The sequence below is a fragment of the Nycticebus coucang genome, chromosome 2 (assembly GCF_027406575.1).
Source record: "Nycticebus coucang isolate mNycCou1 chromosome 2, mNycCou1.pri, whole genome shotgun sequence".
NCBI classification, from domain to species: Eukaryota; Metazoa; Chordata; class Mammalia; order Primates; family Lorisidae; genus Nycticebus; species Nycticebus coucang.
In genome coordinates this window covers 4955173-4975356 of record NC_069781.1, presented here as the reverse complement: position 1 = coordinate 4975356, position 20184 = coordinate 4955173, and the positions used below count along the sequence as shown (strand labels likewise).

Sequence of the window (20184 nt, the reverse complement as noted above, 5' to 3'; positions counted from 1 at the left end):
ACAGGGTCCACTACAGAATGGGCAGCCCCAGTGCAGCGAGCCCCTGGGACACTAGGGGTGCTGACACAGGGGCTGCATCAACTATGAGAGGAGTGATGGGACCCAGATGGGGGCCAGGCCAGGCCGAGCTGGACACACTCAAGGGAGGTCTCTATGAAGTTTTCACTTTATTTAAAGAACAGGGAGATGAAGTGGGAGAGAAGAACCAGCATTGATCAAACTCCCTCTATGCTGAGCACTGGGCCATGAGCCAGGCATTCCTTACACCTTTCCCCACGCCCTACAGCCCAGCCCTATGGCACCCCAACTCAGATAAGCTGCTGCAGAGGGCCAGGCCTGGGCCAGACTCACGGATGTCTGACTCCAAAGCCCATGCTTCTTCCACTCAACTACTCTGCTTCCAGGTCTGGAGCAGCAGGAGGAGAAGTTGGATCCAGATCTTGACCACAACTGCCTCTTTTCAAAGATCTCTGACCACTGCCCAGTGAGTAGAAAGCTTCCACAACCCACTCCAGGGTTTCCTTCTCTAATGGTTTCAAACCAAGTTCTTCCATACACAACCAAAATCCCTCCTGCTGTAAGTCTATTTCTTTGATCACATGAAGAATTATCTGCTCACAGATAACAGGGTTCGTACACTTGTTATTTCATTCTAGACTGACTGTAGAAACCAGGAGCTTCCAAATGGGGCGTGAGAAGGCAGACGAGGGGCGTGGCTGAGAGTCCCATGGCAGGACTGCCAGGCTCCTCACTGGTCACTGAGGATCCTTCTTTGGTCACAGGGACCTAGTGAGGTCTCCGTGAGACAATCATAAGTCCTCAAGAGAGATGCTGCTGTTGCCACCCCCGAAGAATTTAAAACTAATGTGCGACAAGTGCCACAGACTGTTGCTCTGAGATGCTGGTTTCCAAACTGCATCCCTCTTCTTGACTAGTAAGTAGTTAACACATTTCTCTACATTTTGGACTGTTGCTACAACACTAGGACCAGAATGAAGAGGACATCTAAAAGGACCTGAAGTCATCTAGTGCAGGTTACACACAAGTCTAACAGGATGGAAAGGCTTTGGCATCATCCAAATGGAACTGAGGAGGGGCCGGCACACCCCTCACAGCACAGAGAGGAGCTTGCTGAAAGGGAAGGCAGCTTAGAAGGGCCAAGAGAGGAGGTTCTCACACCAGAGCAGTGTGGGGTGACTAAACCTAACCTGTGTGCAGCAAGGGGAGGCCTGGGAGATGGGCATGTTTTTCTTCATTTCTCAAACGATGCGGAAGGGAAGAACTCTGAGGAGGATGATTGGATGGAGGGCTGAGCCTGTGCTGCAGCCTAAAGCCGCGCCTAGCACCTGCTGGGTCACAGTCAGCCAGCCACAACTTCCAATTCCAGTGCTTGGACAGTTCCAGCAGCAACTGTGACTGTCTCCAGCATCCTCTCCTGGGAGGATGGAGAGGATGGCCGGGCTCCTGCTCTTTGTTGTCATCCTGACTGCATGACTGAAGGTACACCCTGTGTCTCCCGCTGTCTGCAGGTGACCCAGGTGTGGAGGAAGCTCAGGGTCACCTAGAAATCCCTTTAATCGCCTCATTAGCCAGGTGGGGATGAGGGTGTGTTTGTTCCACAAGGAGGCAGAAGGCTGGTAATTGCATGGTGTCAGACAGAAAAAAATAGTGGTAGAAGCAAAAGGCCAAATGTAAAAAGCTGTGTGTGCACAGCTGTAATTAAACCAGAGCCCCGAAAGGCAGGGCCACAGTACCTGCCGGCAGAGAGAAGGGAACAAAAACACGATTTGCAATGAGCACGCGGAAGGGTGAGGGGCAGATCCTCCAGAGAAGCACGTGCCTGTGCGTGCAACCCATTTGGAGCTGCTGTGCAGATGACGTCAGTGAACTTAATAATCAACAGTGCCTGAGTGACAACATCTCATGTTCTCCATCCCAAAGAAACCCAATCACCTTCCCCAGCAGCGTGCCTGTCCCTCATCCCAGTGTGCACAAGAGTTTACCCTTCTTGGTACAAACACCCTCAAAAGATAACACAGCATGGACTCCAAAGTCACCCACCCTACCTTCTTTGACAGACTGACCACGAGAATATACTCTTGTCTATACCCTGTGCAGCTCACCAAGGTTCTGTGTTAAAATATTCATTAAACCTAACTCATCTTTAAACCAATTATATTTAGCCAGCACCTCACTCCCTATAGTACTAAGGAGGACACCCCATCACTTGTTCCAAGGTCCACATTCTTTCAAGTTCCAAGGGTCATCCTTGGGTCAAGTTCATGACCACCTCTATCTCACTCATCTTTAGACTTTACTGAATCGAGGTCTCCTGGGTATTGGCCTGGGCATATGTGTTTTTACACACCTGCCACGTAGATACTGAGACCAGATTCTGTTTCCTCGCCCACAGGGACATCTGTCCTCACAGCTCCTATCAGTGGTTCCGTTTCTCTTTGGTCCTCAGACACGGCTGAGTGATCTGCCCCAATGTGGACACCTCCTCTGGCCTCATCTAGGTTGGGTGGAGATCCCACTTGTCCTACATTCTGTGAGAGAACCAGAGGCTGAGCCACACTGAGCCATCAGGAGTGGGCACGCTAGCCTTCCCGAGGCCCCTTATGCAGAGAAAAGAGACCGTGACTCACGCTTAGTCTCTTAGGACAGACCAGCTGACAAGTGGCACATGGGATCTGAAGACAACCTCCCTGCAAGGTGGGGTTTCCTGTTTCCTGGGTTCGTTACACCACAAAGAAGGATTTTTCTCTTTCCCATGTCAGAACAGTTCTTTTCTTTCTTTCTTCGCTTTTATGCACGTCCTTCTCAGAATCACAGAATGCTTTCAGTCTCTACTCGCCTATTTAAAACACTTACTGAGCACCTGTTGTGTGACAGGGGCAACGGCGGGTCCTGGGATAAAGGCTGAGCATCCAAATCCAAAAGTTGAAATGCTCTAAAATCCCAAACTTTTTGATCACTGAAGTGACACTCAAGGAAAACTCAACGAGTAAGTGTAACGCAAATATTCCAAGATCCAAGAAAAATCCGAACTCAGAAACACTTGTGGTCCTAAGCACTTTGGATAAGGGACACTCAAATCCCTTGTGGGGTTTGATAAGGGTTTCTGCTCTGGCTCACACTTGAGAGGAGGGCAGCAAAACAACACAAGCAGATACAAAACTGTGACACACCAGTGCAAGGAAGAGCGTCACGGCAGGTCACACCAAAGGTGAGCAGGAGGGGAGGTGAGCTGGCCCAGCACACGTTCAGGAAAAGGCCCTGAGAAGAGGGCAAGGATGTGGTGTCAGACGAGGCTGAAAGGCTGGGCAGGGGCCTGGCAAGGAGGGGCCTTGTTGTGGTTTGTTTTAATCACCAGAGTCATGATGCCACCGAAAGGCTCCAAGCCAAGGTACAGGGGTTGGAGATGGAGGCTCTGGCTATCTGTGGACAGTGGCTGCAGAAGACTTGGTAGCAGACTGTTCCAGAAGTTCAGGTGATGTTGAGGGGCTGAGAGCTGCCATTTGCCAAGACAGTTTGGGAAGCTAAGGGAAGAGACCGACCCCAGGAGGCCAGTGCGGGCACTGTCGAGCCACGCGGAGATGAGCGCTGACTCAGGTGTGGTGGATTTACACGGGAAATCCTCACGTTTCTAAGTGTGGCTGTGTCCAGGCTCTTGTGTTTGGCCAATCTGTCTTTTTACAGAATGCTAACTGGCTCAATGAAATCGAGAGAATTTTCAGTGGGCAAGATTCCAGGTTTGCCTTCAACTAATTAAGTGATATTAGGGAAGTTGTAAATGCCACATAAAAACTGGCAGGCAAGCTGCTCTAATGAGAATATTGCTTTACAGGAAGGTGCAGCTGCAGCTTTTTAATGCTGTCCTTTGAGGGGCTGGTTGCCTGTTTCCAAAGTTGTTCCTGATAGGAAAAGTTCAAGGGTATTAAAAGGTTGCAGTTTCACTCTCTCAGTCCCAGAGATACTTATGTGTACAACAGAGGCCAGGGGAAAGCAGCAACACTGTGACGTGGCAAGGCCATTGCTGTCATCACCACATGCTCCCATTCACGCACACCACTGTGTGGATGCTTTTTTTTTTTTTTTTTGAGACAGATTCTCACTACGGCGCCCTCAGTAGAGGGCTCATAGCTCATAGCAACCTCAAACTCATAGCTTAAGCTATGACACATAGCTCATAGTGTCACAGCTCACAGCAACCTCAAACTCTTGGGCTTAAGTGATTCTCTTGCCTCAGCCTCCCCAGTAGCTGGGATTACAGGTGCCTGCCACAACTGTGCAATTTTTTTAGTTGCAGTTGTCCTCGTATAGCGGCCTGGGGCCAGGTTCAAACCTGCTAGCCCCAGTGTATTTGGCTGGCGCCGTGTCCACTGGACTATGAGTTACGCCCTGTGTGATGCTTTTCACCTGTCATTTGGTTTAATCCCACACTAGGAGGTGGCTTGGAGACCTCCCTTTGAGAGGCAGGGGAACTGAGGGACAGAGAAGCTGAGTGACCTGCCCAAAGGCACACAGATTACAAGTCACCCACCCAAGATTTAATCCAGAGGTCTGTGTGAATTGAACCCAGACTTAATCACAGTGACGCCCCCAGAGTCAGAATCTAAGGACAAGAGAGGAACAGGAGGAGGGTGAGCAAAGGCACGGACCTCTCAAGCTGGAATACTACCCCACACAGTAAGCTCTTACCAGTTACTTAATAACAGGACAAGTACAGCTGAGAACCGCACAGAATGACACAGCATAGAGAGCTTCAGAGATGAAGAACCTAAAACTAGAGCTTTGCAAAATCTCCAGTTTGAACTTCAGTGATGAAGCACTTATGATAATTCAGATAGGGAAAATCTTACAGCAAGTGTCCTAACTACGAAGAAGGAGTGACTGGCATGTATAATTTCCATAAGGATGTTTACTGATCTTAGAAAACAAATGACTTCTAGAACTCTGTGCAGTGTAGAGGTTAAAGAATGCTCTTCAGTGCTTAGCAGACAAGCCAGTGGGTGCTGGTGGCTCTGCCACGGGGCCAGAGCGGGCGCCCCATGTGGCTGCACCCTGACTGAGCATAGCCAGATCTGCAGAGTATTAAAGGATGAGAAAGTCCCTAATTTTAGACTGTTTACCCTATTTGATAACATTGGGAACTACTAACATTTTAGCTAGGCTGGTTTGAGGAAATATATACAAATAAAACGATTTCTTTTGAGGACAGTCAACAATTCAGATTGCTGATCTTCTACTAACTTTTAAAAGAGAAAACTGAGAACGGGGACAAAATTTTCAAATTATCAATAATGAAGATGCCCCAGATATTTCTGGGCTCTAGGAGCAACATCAGAATGACACACACGGCAGAATGCAGGGGCAAAACTCGTCTTAGCCGTAAACTCAACGCCTGGACAAAGACTCTGTCTGGGAACAGCAGGCGATGCACATCAGACAGGGTGGTTTAAAAGCAGCACGTTCACTTTCAGATGGTCACAAGAACACCGGGATCTTAAGGCACATTAGTTTCTATATTTTGAAGCATTTTCCGGAGTGTCAGATAGATGAGAGAGAATCGTGGCCCAACCAAGCGTGCCTGCTTACTGTTCCTGGACATGCTCCCCTCACGCATGCGATGGCCTGGATGGACAGACAGCTGGGCAAACAATACAACTCTGCCTCTCCTAGTAGACAGTGGAGGCCTCACCTCCTCGAAAGGTGGAGCATTTGGAAGAATATGTTACCTTTGCTTCTCAAGAGCTGCTGAATCTACACAGCTTCCAAACAAGAACTGCATTTCACGGGAAGAAAAAGCTGTTCCCATGACGGGTGTTGCTAAGGGGCCACTGAATATTTCAGCAGTAGCACCGACTACCCGTGTACCTGTGCATGTTGGTGTTTGGGGTGGGGGCTGTTCTGACAGGTTTGTGTGTAGGTGTCAGAGTTTCTGTGAGTGTATTTCTGTGCGCATGGGAAAATACTTAGTGCTCCATTTCAGAACCAAGGACTGAAAAAGGCAACAGAGACTTAGTTATTAAGATCCAATTTGGGGGGCGGTGCCTGTGGCTCAAGGAGTAGGGCGCCAGTCCCATATGCCGGAGGTGGTGGGTTCAAACCCAGCCCCGGCCAAAAACAACAACAACAAAAAAAAACCAAACAAAAAAAAAAAAAAAAAAAAAAGAAGATCTGATTTGGGGACATTAACTATTTTCTTTTTCTAAAAAGTGGTCACGTAAAGAAATAAAGGCAATGGAAGAGATAAAATTCCCTTCCACACTGTCTGGAAATGCCTATCAGTTTATAGTTCAAATGCACATTTGGACTCCCTGCGTGGTGCACGGCAGGTAAAGTGGGCTTCTGTTTCCAGTCGGGGATTTGATCTGCACTATCCCAGGTCCGTACATCATGCATAATTGTTCCGGGCAGTCAACACCGTAAAATGGAATGCGAGTCAGTTGAGAGAATTTAGTACTGTTATTTTATTCACTCATACAAAACATACGGAACCCATTCTCTTTCTTGACAGATGGATTTAAGAGGAGACGCCACAGCTCAGAACAATAATTGTGGCCACAGCAGAACTCTATGCACTTTGTGGGGTTTAATGGACTTTTCTTTCCAGTCCTCAAAAAGCAGCAACTGGCATTTTCTAGCGCCTGACTGAGGTGTGGAAAATCTGTCACGTTTTCTCTACCGCTTACCCTGACCACAATTATACGGTCCGTGTGCAGATTAGCTGCAGAGTCATTCCTCCTCCAGGAGTGGCGAGATTTCCCCAAATGACAAATGGTACCTACTGTATCCTCAAGTGTCCGTCTGCCTGAGAAAGGCAGGGGTAAGGGGAGGGTGTAGGGAGCTCAGGGAGAAATGCCTTCAAAAGAAGGCGTAACAATGAGAACAGTGGCTGTACCAGGGTGGTGACATGGCAGGAACAGAGAACAGCATTGTAACGGGCAGAGTAATCCTGTGACACACTGCTGTCACTCACTGCCCAGCTCCCTGCCGCGCCAGCCAGACATCAAAGGCTGCCCCATACCATCTTACATGCTCTTTATCGGCTAATCAGTCCATTCTTCCCTAAATAAAGCCCTGTTAAATCCCCTGCTCACAGGGGTATAGTGGTCTTGGTGCCCATCTGCTATGAGGGTCAGCTGAGGCAGGAGGCGGCGGGTTTCTCTCTCCCTAGCGGCTTCTCAAGGTAAGGACAATGCTGTCTCCAAGTCCCCCTCCCAAGTGCCTCCGTGCTTTGCTTTCCAGGATCTGGGTAGGCACTGAGGACATCCCGGTCTGCAGAGATGCTATCTGGATTAACACTTGCTAATGAAGTTTCTAGCTATAAAGGTAGATCATCCGGTACCAATAAAACATTGGGACTGCATTTATTTTGGGGGAAAGGAATAAACAAAGATGTGTTTCTTGACGGTCATCATTTGACAGGTCTATTCCTACCTGCTCTAAGTGTCAACATTCAGAGATAGTGACAGAATGTTCAGACTTCTCTGAGGCCACTCTCAGATGCTCACTGGGAAGCCTCCCGCTTTCAACACACAAAAATCAAAGTTCATACATACAGACTCACAATAGCGAATCCAAAGACAGGACCCAACTGCCCACTGAGCACTGCATCCCAGGACCTAGACACAGCTGCGTGTGTCTGGGGGGTACAGTGGAGGTGTCTTTGCCCTCTGGGAGAAGAACCTGGCCCCAGTAGAGGGTGAGCAGAGAAGGCTCTGGGCTGCATGAAGCTGTTCTGTACCCCTGTACTTCAATGCTGCCTGGAAGGCGGCAGAGCTGGACCTGCCCATCCCACCTGGCACTACGGTACAGCAGCGTGGAGGACAGTTTATGTCTGTCTCCCAGGATTACTGGGGCACTATCCTACGTGAAGGTTACTTGTATCAGAAAAAAAAAATCAACCATCTTAAAAATTCCTAAACTAGGACTAGAATTAGGCGACACTGCATCTGTTACAGAGAAGCCTGCAGGTGCCAGGTCCTCAGCTGGGCCAAGCTAGGTGTCCCTGAATTGCAACCCACTCCTTTCGGGCTCTCTGTCTTTCATCTGTAGAACCTTGTGTGGTCAAAGGCATATTTACACATATCAGCTAATTTTGATTCTCAAAACAATCTTGTGAAGTAACTAAAAATGTGGAAATTTTTTCCCTCTTTTTTGGAGCTGAGGAGAACAAGGATCTGAGACGTTAAGAAACGGTATGCTCTAAAACTCACATCGGAATGGAGTTGGGACTTAATCCAAGTCCCCAACTCCAAGACCAGGGTACTTTCCCTACTGGGCAGTCCTCCTCCCTTTACCATGTCAAGCTAGACAAACTGGGCCCCGACCAGGCTGATGGAGTAATGGACAACTCTGGGTGGATAAGCAAGTCACACACTGTATGGGAATACACAGCACGGTGTAGTGGGACCTCTGATTTTCTGAGTCAGGACAGCTATATTTGTGGCATTTGTAATTAACATATAAAAAGAAGGACATGCAATGCAAAGAACTGCCACCCAGGGCAAGTGAAAGAAAGTCTGTGCCCCCACACACTTGTTCACCACATCCCGCCCACTCACAGTGGCATAAGAAATCCCGGCCATTTCCCCCAAAGTTCTTTCCAAGAGCAGCTCACCAGGACCGGGGTCTCGGGTGCTCCAGCTCCTGTGAGGGCTGGGCTCATACTAAAAGCACACCGTCACTTTGAGGGCAGGAACAAGTTTTCCAAATGCAACGTGCTGAGGGATTGCATCTCTCTGCATGTGGAGTGGACTCGTAACCCACAGGGCAACACCATGCCCTGACTCTGCCCTCACCAGGACTCTGGACAGTTCTGGAAGAATCGCACTTTTGGGGAGAAGACGGTATCATTGATTGAGTGCTCTGTACTGGAGGTGTGTCTCAGTACCGTGAGCCCAGCACTAAGCCCTGGGACCCAGCTCACTGGAGATCTGGGCTTCAGTGGTGCCTCAAATTCCAGGCTCAGGCACCCACCCCCCCCAGCTCAATGGGACAAGGAATGGCCCTGGGGTCAGCTGCATGGAGTGCATAAGAAGTCTTTGTATGACTCCCGTGCATCCTGCGATGCATGGCTGAAACTCAGCTCATCTCACCTTCTCAGGTTTGCTTTCTTCTTCTTTACAGCTGAGACATTAAGATTTTGGGGGGCATCTCTTAGGCCGAAGCTCTTAGCCACATGCCCAAGGTGGAGGGACCGAACGTGGAAGATGTGCTTCAGCTCCCTGGGGTAGGTTGCGTAGGCTCGGATGAAGGATTGTAGAGCTGAAAGACAAGCCACGGGGGAGGAAAGCCGTCAGGCCAGGGGTTCGGAAGTTCCAAAGCTGCCCAGCCCACAGGTCATGCCACACGCATCACCATGCCAGGCAATGGGTGCAGAACCAGGATAGCTATGACATATACCAACAGCCTAAATTGATGCTTCTGTGTATTTTGTTTTGGTCCTAAAAAACACAACAAAATGAATAAAACCAAAAACTATATAAGCCTCAATTATTACTTAATAAACTCAATAAAATCTCAGATTTTACTGCACGGCTTCTAACAATTCAACAGGGCAGGGCCTTGTTTTCATCTTTGCTATGCTCTCAGGGCCGAGCACAGCACCTGGAACACAGCAGCCACTTGGTAAATGTTTGCTGTATAAACGAGTAGAAGTGAACATAAGTGAAGAAACTAAGAAGTGATCAAAACAGATCAGGCACGGTGGCTCACACTTGTAATCCTAAGCACTTGGGAAGCCGAGGCAGGTGGACTGCTTGAGCTCATGACTTTGAGACCAGCCTAAGCAAAAGCTAGACACCCATCTCTGCTAAAAATAGAAAAACTGAGGCAAGAGGTTCACTTGAGCCTGAGTTGGAGGTTGCTGTGAGCTACGACACCACAGCACTCTACCCAGGGTGACGGTTTGAGACTCTGTCTCAAAAAAACAAACAAAAAACCCCCAGCATATTATTCTCTTATGAAAATGAGGACATCTTTAATGAGACATTTACATTAGAAAAATATTTCCCCAATTAAATTTTTGTTACTTTTTGAATAGTTAATGCATCCAAGTGCTACAAAATTCAGAGTTCAAATGGCTTTAGTATGACCGTCACGTTTATGATTGAATGTCCCCATCTCTAGCTTTCTGTCCAGAGGCAAATCGCTGACACCAGTCTTATGTGAAGACTTTAAAACAAAGTTCATTCTCAAAGTATCCAGGACAGGCCGAGTGCGGTGGCTCATGCCTGTAAATCTAGCACTCCAGGAGGCCACGGCTGGTGGATTGCCTTAGTTTGAAGGTTCAAGACAAGCCTGAGCCAGAGCAAGACCTCATCTCTAAAAATAGCTAGGCGTTGTGGCGGGCGCCAGTAGTCCCAGCTACTCGGAGGTTGAGGCAAGAGAATTGCTTGAGTCCAAGAGTTTGTGGTTTCTGTGAGCTATGATGCCACAGCACTCTACCCAGAGCAAAAGAGTGAGCCTCTGTCTCAAAAAAAGAAAAAAAAAAGTATCTAGGACTGAGCCATTCAGTGCTTGTTACTCTTTCAAAGCATGTATAAAAAAGAAATGAAAAGAATTTTTCAAAGGAGAAAGGAAATTATTAAATATCTAAAATGTTCTATGAAATGGTTCACCTCTTGAAGACTGCCAACGGTTTAGAGAAGTTCATCAAACATTCCAACAGGGAACTTTCCATCCCATCTTAAAGTTAAGATGAGGGAATCCCAGATCTCACCAGAGAAAAGCCATACTCAGTTCCCAGGTGGGTGGAGCTCTGGTGCACCTTAACCAGGCGTTCTTTGGGTAAAGACCACCTATCCCAGGTTCCCCCTTGAATATCTTGAAGTAACAATGAGAATCAAGTGTCTGCCCTCTTCTCATGTCAACAGGGAAGGAGGGGATTGTCCTGAAAAGCGTTCCCATCCCCATCCCCGCTCTCTTTGATTCCAACCTGCTTTCTGTAGGCCAAGCCAGAGCCCGGCGCTGCCTCAGCTCATCAAGGAGGCACTATACCCCAGCCTCTCTCACCCTCGCTTGTTGAGCCACTGGACTGGCAAGTTTGCCCATAGCTTAAACGTAATATCCCAGCAGCACCTGGAGATTGGCGTTTATGAACAGTAATAAAAAGTGTCATTTTAGCAGATCAGCTCCTAGAGGGATCCTGGGAATCCATCAAAGCTCTATTTACTGAGCAAAGTGAACTCCTTTCCCCATCAATGAGAAATAATAGCCAAGGCAACTCTTTTCACCCCTCTCTTAAATCTGCGTTCACTCCCCCTTTTAATAATGGGGAACTTTTTCAAAGAAAACCTAACATTTCAAATGGTCTGCACTGTTTGGAGGGTTCTGACACCAGGCTTCTAGATACAGAGCCACACAGCGAAGTCCTCAGAGGGAAAAGCTCTACAACTGTCACGAACCAGGAGATCTGAGCCTCTCCTCTACCTCCCTTTCTTTCCTCAATCCCCACACTTGCTGAGGGTCTAAGAAAACCAGACCGAAAACAAGTCACACCAAGCCAGGAGATGGCACTTTCTGAACCCAGTTTCTTCATTTCGTCCTTCTCCTCTGCATAAGCGGATTAGCCCCTGGGCTTCTGCCTGGCTCACCTCTCTCCCTTTCCTTCTACCGATCCTAGGAGCTCAGCACTGAGATCACAGTCCCAGGAGACGTAGGTGCCCAGCTAACAGCTTTACAGGGATAATGACTTTGCCAAGAAGCAGCAGGAAGTGTTCTGTCCCCAGACAACTGGGCAAGCAGCATTTCGCACTGCATATTTTTGCTAAACCTCTTGTCCTCAAGGCTCCTGTCCTACTGGAGACAGTGACAGTTGGCTGTCCTCACATATTTGTATGGACTCCCATGTTTGGATAATTCAGAGAAGCAGGACTTTCAGATGAAGCAATACCTAACTGCAGGGCTTTCCAAGGGATAAGAAGTGGAGCACATTGGTGAGGACTAGATGAGCAGGAGGAACGGGGCTGTGGGACCAATGCAAGCAGATAGCAGAGTAGTAGAGAATGCAGACAGTGATGTGGGGTGGCAACAAAGCTCTAGGCAATAAGGTGCAGTGTGTTGCAGGTGCCAATTCCTAGTTCTTCTCACCTATTAAAGACACATGAACTAGGGGAAGTTTATTTTAAAATACCCCACATGGACATTTTGTCCTTGCTCATTACTGGACATTTGGGGAATGGTATTTTATGAATGACTCTCAAGACTAAGGAAGTAGAAAGGAACAGAATTCCAGCCTAAAAGGTGAGTATAATCCTCACTCCCAACCCTATCCTGGCTCCCACAAGAGTACCCGTCCACACAGAGTAAAGGCACACGCATCATCCTCCCAGATACACCATCAGCGACACCAGAGAGAGAATGCCCGAAAGGAGGGGCCTGTTACAATTCTCCTAAGGACAGCGCACCTGGCAAAGCGTCCAGCCCACCTCCGACCCCACTGAGGGGGAGGATTGACTTGTCCTCACTGGCTTGGGTTCTCTGGACTTTGAGAAGCGTCCCTTCCAAGCACAGGCATAAATCCTACATATGGGAGTTACTGCTCTTCAGGGAGACCTGAAGATGGAGATGATGAAAGCACAGGAACAATGGTCATCTCCTGAAATGTCTGTTCTTGAGTGTGGAATTCGAACTTACAGAACCACTATTTTTATAACTTGAATCCTTGGCTGAAAAAGGAAAGAAGTGAGAGGGAAAAAGGGATAACTGCTCCTGGAAACTGACAATAATCAAATGCTGGTTATTAACAAGATGGGTCAGAAAACAGAGAAGGAAAACAAACGCACACTTGGCCCAGTTTCCAGCTAGTTTTCTGCCATAAAGGCAAAAGCCAGCTGCTTTGTTAATTATTCACGAGGTGGGTTCTGAAATGGCATAAAAGGGAAGTCAGTAGTAGGGAATTTGCATATGCAGATTGAAATGCAAAAGATAACCCCAACTGCAGGAGTATAGTGGCTCTCCCTGTGCTGTGAATGCAATACCTTCAGGGTCCCTAAGTAACAGCAGGGAAAAACTACTGGAGAGCTTCTTGTCTGAACCACTGACTGAGCTGCCACAGCACTGGGCACAGAGGAAGGGTGTGTGCGTTTCCTTCCGGGTCCATGAGTGCTGGGGGGTGACCCTGTTCCACCATCACTGAAATGAAAGACGACTTGTTTGTTTCTTGGCATTAACTAGTTCAATGCTGAAACTGATGAGAGAAAACTCAAAACCAAGTTCTCTAAGGACTGATGACCAGGACGTCTACTCAGATGATCCAGACACTTTGGATCATAGTTGTAGTCTTGCCAAAATATCCAAAAACCACGACACCAAATCGAAGATGACAGCATCAGTTTGACTTTACTTCTTCCCACTACAACTTTGTCATCAGCCCTGAAATTCAGCAGCACAATAACCAGTTATGCTCTGCATACCAGGTGAAGCTGCCGAATTTTTACCAAGAGTCCAAACCCTGTGAAGTTACACTGTGACAAATACCCTATTCCTCCCAAGAGACACAGTCTACTGCTCCTCTAGAGGTAGGAAGGTAGGAAACCCTCAGGAATTTCTGATTCGCTTTAGGGAAATGCTAAGATAAGGTAAGGAGATTATCAGTGCAAAGTTTACAAGGATATATAGCGCATGCACGGTAGGTATGTACCGCGGCAGCTGGTGGGATTTCACACCGCGGGGCCCTAGTTTATTTGAGTTTTATGATGGTAACCACATCTCTGCTCCAGGCCATCCGAGGGCTCCCGCTTCACTCAGAAGAAAACCCGAGCCCCCCTGCACAGTGCGCCTCACTCCGACCACCTACTTAAAACTCACGCTGCTCTGTCAGGCCCTGCGTCGCCTTGTCTTGCTCTATTTTCCACAGCTCTATCACTTTTTAGCAGAACACCTGCGTGTTATGTTTATTTGCTCACTGTTCACTGCCCTCATACTTCACTACGCAAAGGTGAGCAGTTTTTTGTTTTGACCACATGTATTCCAAGCCCTCAGGACAGTGCCCAATTCAATAAGCACTTGCTGACTGAAGGATTTTAAATAAAAAGAGAGGATTTATAATGTTTCTACATAAATAAGACAGATTGAGATTTTTTTTTCAAAATAGCAGGTTAACTGACAAGAATTGTGGGTCCTCCAACATGAAGTAAGCCTCATTAGCACCAAGCCCCTCACCAGACGAGACACTGGGCTGTGAACAACTACCATGAGCCCCCCCCCCGCCCCAGAGAAGCACTTACTGTTCAGAGCAAATTGCTAAGCCCACAACTAATTCTAGGTTATCCTAGGAGCCAATTTATTCTACAAAGGGCCTGAATATTACATCAATACCTAATTCTTTTACAAATTTCCTAGACATTGAGTTCATGGTTTATGGCTCACCCTCACCACTGTTCTTTCTCATTTTTCTTTGTACCTTCAAATAGGAACTGCTCAGGTCTAGTATTTCTAGCCCCTACCTTCATCTCTATTTTCCATCTCTATAACTATTTCTACTGACGTGTCACACCTCCTCTCTTTTTCAAAGAAAGAGAAAGTCAGATGCCTAAAATCCAAGTTGTTGGGTCAAAGCTCTAGTCCTGATATAAGCCAAGATAAAGCCTCATTTGTGCAAAACATGGGGAAGGAGGAAATTAACATTTAATATCACTTTAAAGCCTTCCGTGCCTGCTACCAAACCCTTTAGACTTATGGAGATTGAAGGCTTTGGCTTGCGAGCAGAGATCACCAGTTGGCTTCTCATCCTGTTTGGGGGTGTGCGGATGAAGGTGCTGGGCTGTCCATTCCACACGCACCTACGAAATCCACTGACCTTTCTTTGCCCAGGAGACCCTCTTCTCGCTGGAGTGCACATAATCTTCAAATACCGTCTGCAAGACTGTGGCTCGCGTTCGGATGTCCTGGGGGCCAACAGCTTGGGATTTCTGGGAGGGTGGCAGAAGGATTAAAGGAGAGACAGAGTTGGAGTCAGGAATAATGAATCAATTTATAATAGATTTAATAACAGTCACACAGTAACCACCTAGGGGCCAACAAGGGTAATCCTTTCAATATTACCAGGGAAAGAGAGGGAGCTATGAAGATGTTAAAGTCAAGCAATGATGAAGGTGGCTCTGTGAGGGAGCAGATCAGGTCCATTTACTTATTTACTTACTTATTTACTTTTCTTCCTGACCTCTTCTCATGCATGCTCAAAATGAAAGACCATCGGAGACACTTCAGAAATTTCCAAATCCAATTCAGACATTCAAAACATCATTGAACATAAGCCATTCTTAAATGGATCTTTTATCTTCTATAAATCTTCTCCTTTCCCTTACACTTATCAGTGGAACACTAACAATTCCCCTTTAAGAGCCTTCCACAGCAGCCTGCCTAAAATGCTGCCTTTAAAAGCTGCCCCATCCTTGAACTTCAGAGTAGGCTTCCCCAATTCCCAGAGAGGGTTCAGACTTTGCAGTATTTCAGATTAATTCCTTCAGCCCATAACCACTGTGCTGAGTTCCCAGGAACCTGTTAAGCAGTGGACTATTCCACAAATCACATTCAAAGGTCTCCTTGATCTTTGCAGCAAACCGTCCTTCTATAAAAAGTAACACCTGTGTGCACTGAAAGACCCTATGGATAGAAAATGTTAATGAGATATGAATTGTTTCCTTTTCTTCCTTTAACAGTCCCAGAAAAAAAAATTTTCTTCTTAAATATCGCCACTAAAAATCTAGTGGTTTTTATTTCCTGTATCTTAAAATAAACTTGAATGTTTTCTACTGAATGTGAAAATGAGATCCAAGAGAGCAGAGATGCTCTAACCCCATAAGGCCAATGTGCCAACAATGCTGACTATCTGGTGCTGCTAAGCCTCTCCCTTTACCACCCCCACAATGTGGGCCCAGGGAAGACCCAGCTTGAGGCCTGGGTCGTGCTTCTTAACCTTGCAGAGGACAGGGTGTGAGCACCTGCATCTGGCCTCACCTAGACTCTTCGAGCCTCCCTTTCACTTTCCAGACTGACAGAGGAAGAACAAAGGAGAGAGAATAAAAAGTCCCATTCTGGCTCGGTGCCTGTGGCTCAGGCGGCTAAGGCGCCAGCCACATACACCTGAGCTGGTGGGTTCGAATCCAGCCCAAGCCCACCAAACAACAATGACGGCTGCAACCAAAAATTAGCTGGGCGTTGTGGTGGGCACCTGTAGTTCCAGCTACTTGGGAGGCGGAGGCAGGAGAGTCGCTTGAGCCCAGGAGTTGGAGGTTGCTGTGAGCTTGATGCCACAGGTCTCTACCCAGGGGGACAGCTTGAGGCTCTATCTCAAAAAAAAAAAGGTCCCATTCTTTGGATCAACATTCATCTCTATATTAATAGAGACTTAACAACCTGAAAATGTTTTTGGTTTAGTCAAATCATTCTTGCTACCTGTTTGGTTGATGACAGGCTAGCTGATTTCATAGTACAAGGTTCCCCTAAGGGTTCTACCTGCTAAAATGTCAAGAAAGAAGTCACTCAGGATCTGTGTTACCAAAGTGGACATTTGCTATTGTCATTAACAAGGATTTTTTTTTTACCCTCTTAACTCATGTGAAATGCAAACTTTTTTTTGCTGCCCTCCTTTCGTTAAGCCACCTCAGCAGTGCAACTGTCACCTTCTCTGCGTTTTTTTTTTTTTTTAATATGAATGTGAAATTATCGAGGATGCCCTTTCCCCTGGCGGACAGAATCCTCTGTTATTAAAAAGTAAAGCACTTTAATAATGAAAACTTTTTCCTCTTTTTCCTGTGTTTTAACTGTTTAAAATTAATGAGAAGGGCAGAATGGTTGTCAAAGCGATATTGAAAGCCGGGCAGCCAGGACCGAATAAGCACAAAAATCCCTCTAGAGTGTTAAATAAACAGAGCTCCAGCCCTCTCCGAATCCCTCTGTTGGTTATTGTATACATTCTGTAACAGCTCTCAGAATAGATCTGAGAGCCAGGGAGGCAGAGAGGTTTCAGAATTCCAATAAAGGCCTCAAATTAAAGACAGCCTGGTGCGAATTCCAGGAGAAAATTAAAGAGACCTCAAGCTTAAGTGACAGGTGACTTGCTTCTCTGTCACAACTGTCAGGGGATTTAGTGATAATATGGCAATATATTACAAAGGGCTTTTCTTATTCCCCCCTTTAGGTTTCAAAATGAGGCATCTTTTCTTCCCAACCAGCACCCCCCCCAAAAAAAATTACATATATATAACGTGAGTGTGTATACAAGTGAAATAGGTAGAAAAAATGATAAAACTAGGTTCACACGTTTGAAATTATAAGGTCAGTTTTAGTAAAATGTAAGAAAAAGTTAATGGCAGAAAATATAATAGATAGTGCTCAGAGGAACCATCTCTTAGTCCCTGCTACTCTCTCTTTTCAGAAATACTTTACTTTAAAATTGCCCCTCTTGAGAATGAATGAGGTATTTTTCGGTTTTCTTCTGGGGAGGACCATTTGCATTCAAGCTGAAAACAGAGGGGCTGAGTTAGGCAGCACCAGGTCAGCCCCAGACAGTCACAGGCTCCGCAGGGAGTGGGGTGGAGCCCTGAGGGCCCCTGCGGGCCTGGCAGGCCTGGCTCTCCCACCTCAAAGACCTGGATCCACAGACGGTTTAATGAAGCCACAATTGGCGACTAGTGGACCATGGGTAGTTCAGGAAAACCTATTTCCAACCATCTATCCAAACTCAATAAACCTTTGTGTTATATACCCTACTGACCTTGGAAAGAACAGACCATGAAAAAGGATGAGCAAGGGGCTCTGAACTTGTTTTAATATCACACAATGGCAGCAACAGTTTGTTAGGGTCAGTTTATGGGCATATTCCATGGAACAAAAAAAACCTGTAGGAAAATGCTTGTGTGTATGCTTTGATGAAAAAATTTCACACCTATCAAGGAGCAACAGATGAGTCTTAAAATAACTAGGCCAGATTATTTTTGTTAGGCTAAATTACTGTTATTAAAAGTTTTAGATGGTAGCAATGATAAGGGGAGGTTTTTGTGTATGAAATGATTTTGTTTTAATCACTTTATTGCCATGCTGAGTTTTACCCCCATGGTCCCTAGAACCTTCTGAGTGCTTCTCAGTAAAGTTGAAAGATCAAATTTATTCTCTTTGTAGGTGGGTGAACATTCATACACCCAGACATAGCAATATATATTTTATATACCTAAATATGAAATATACATTTTACAGACGCTTCACTCGCTTTCTTTCTGTTCACAGAAGCCCAAAAATGTATATGCCAAAGGGACATTTACAATGGACTTCAATCGAGCAGGGTGAAGAAGGGCATTATAATGAGGTATCTGGCTATATGCAACAAAAAGCCTATCTCCTGAACCTACATTTCTCTGCCTAGCATTAGTTCACATGCTCAAGACTTTCCCAAACTGAGGGCAGCAATTAAGACATACTGTATTTCAGGTGGCGCCTGTGGCTCAGTGAGTAGGGCGCCGGCCCCATATACCGAGGGTGGCGGGTTCAAACCCAGCCCCGGCTGAACTGCAAACAAAAAATAGCCGGGCGTTGTGGCGGGTGCCTGTAGTCCCAGCTGCTCGGGAGGCTGAGGCAAGAGAATTGCGTAAGCCCAAGAGCTGGAGGTTGTTGTGAGCTGTGTGCCGCCACGGCACTCTACCCGAGGGCGGTACAGTGAGACTCTGTCTCTACAAAAAAAAAAAAAAAAGACATACTGTATTTCTTATGCAAAAGAGAATGAGAAGTTGTATCTTTTTACTAACATGGATTACTCACAGAAAACGCTTTCTCAGGCTGTATATCTATGTAATAATTAGTAACACAGTCTATTTAGCTTAGTTTTTCTTTTTCCTTTGAGTTAAAGTTCAATGTGGCCCAACAAGCCAGATCTTTATGGACATGACCCCTAGAACCCAGCACGGTAAATTTAGCTTTCTACGTTAACCAGTTGTATCAGTGTCAGTGAGAGCCCAACCTTGCTCAGCATTTTTTCTTTCTAAAAACTTTAGCTGTGTCAAAGCATTCAATTCATTCCTATCCACCATGGCAGGGGTGTGAGCTGAGAGATGACAGTCTCTGGCCCTAAGAATTTACACTGTCTGAAACTGAGCAGAGTTTGTCATGCCTCATTTTATTTAAAGCTCACACAATCTCCTGAGATGGGTACTCTTGTTCTCCTCATTTTACAGATGGGAAAACTGAGGCTGAGGAGACTACCTGTGCAGGGCTGCGGAGCTATTAGCTGTGAGGCCAGGACTCAGACCCACGTCTGTCTGACTCCGGCTCCTACCCCAGGTGTTGGAAGGGCTCCTCAGGACTCAGAAAGGCTTCACTGCTGGCCTCAAGCCAGAGGAAAGGCTTAAGGAGAAGAGCCACAGAATGACAGATGTTAAAAAAAAAATGACGGTGGCTTATTGCTGAGAGCAGAGGAAATGCAGCTGCTCCGTTCCTTGTTTGGGGACATGTCTTTCAGGAGGGCCTCGCCGTCCTTCCACAGCTTCCCTGAGCTGCTCAGACACACCCATCATCACTCCCTGCAGAGAAATGATCTGGGCTCAGGCATAAAGACTGACACCAAGGCCAGTCCCAGAAAGAGTATACCTACCGCTAGGTTTGAGCGAAATTCTACTGTCTCGTTTTGTAATTTTGTTGCTCTTCCAAGCAATAAAGCAAGCAGAGGACAATGATCCACCTACTATGATACAGCAGAAATAGGGTCCAGGGGTTCCCGCCACTGAGTCTGGGCTTTCGCTGCACATCTGCCACTGACTCATGAGACTACAAATAATAATAACAATAATCAACACCACTCGGTGCTGTACATTATAAGTGGGGCTTTACGGTTATTTCTCACACAATTCTCCACTCTCCTTATGAGAAGAGTATTATGACCTCAACGTTACAGACGAGGAAACCGAGGTTTGGAAAGGTCCGAGGTTGGCCCAAAGTCCTACAGCTAGTAAGTGACAGATTAGGGGTCTGACCCAAGGCCCTGGCTCTCGGTCACTCTGCAGCAAGGCCTCCTCAAACCATCCCCACATGCCCCTTGCAGATGTCAAAGAGCTGTCCTGGAACCTTACTGAATTATCTGTGGGACATTTAAAAAAAAAAAGAAAAAAAAAATCTTAACTAGAATTTACAATAGTTCCAAAAGAACAGAAGTATGCCAAGACTAGTGAAGATCTATGTGGT

General features: G+C 46.5%; 1 protein-coding gene across 2 annotated transcripts in view; it reads right to left on the bottom strand.

Moving 5' to 3' along the window:
- Positions 1–20184, bottom strand: part of DDX31 (DEAD-box helicase 31) — a 74122-nt gene that overhangs the window by 10898 nt on the left and 43040 nt on the right. For both annotated transcript variants that reach the window (XM_053565652.1, XM_053565662.1), the window contains 2 exons: positions 14813–14924; positions 9108–9276 (listed from right to left, as the gene is read on the bottom strand). In XM_053565652.1, the coding sequence (XP_053421627.1) occupies positions 9108–9276; positions 14813–14924 (281 nt within the window). The remainder of the gene's footprint in view (positions 1–9107; positions 9277–14812; positions 14925–20184) is intronic.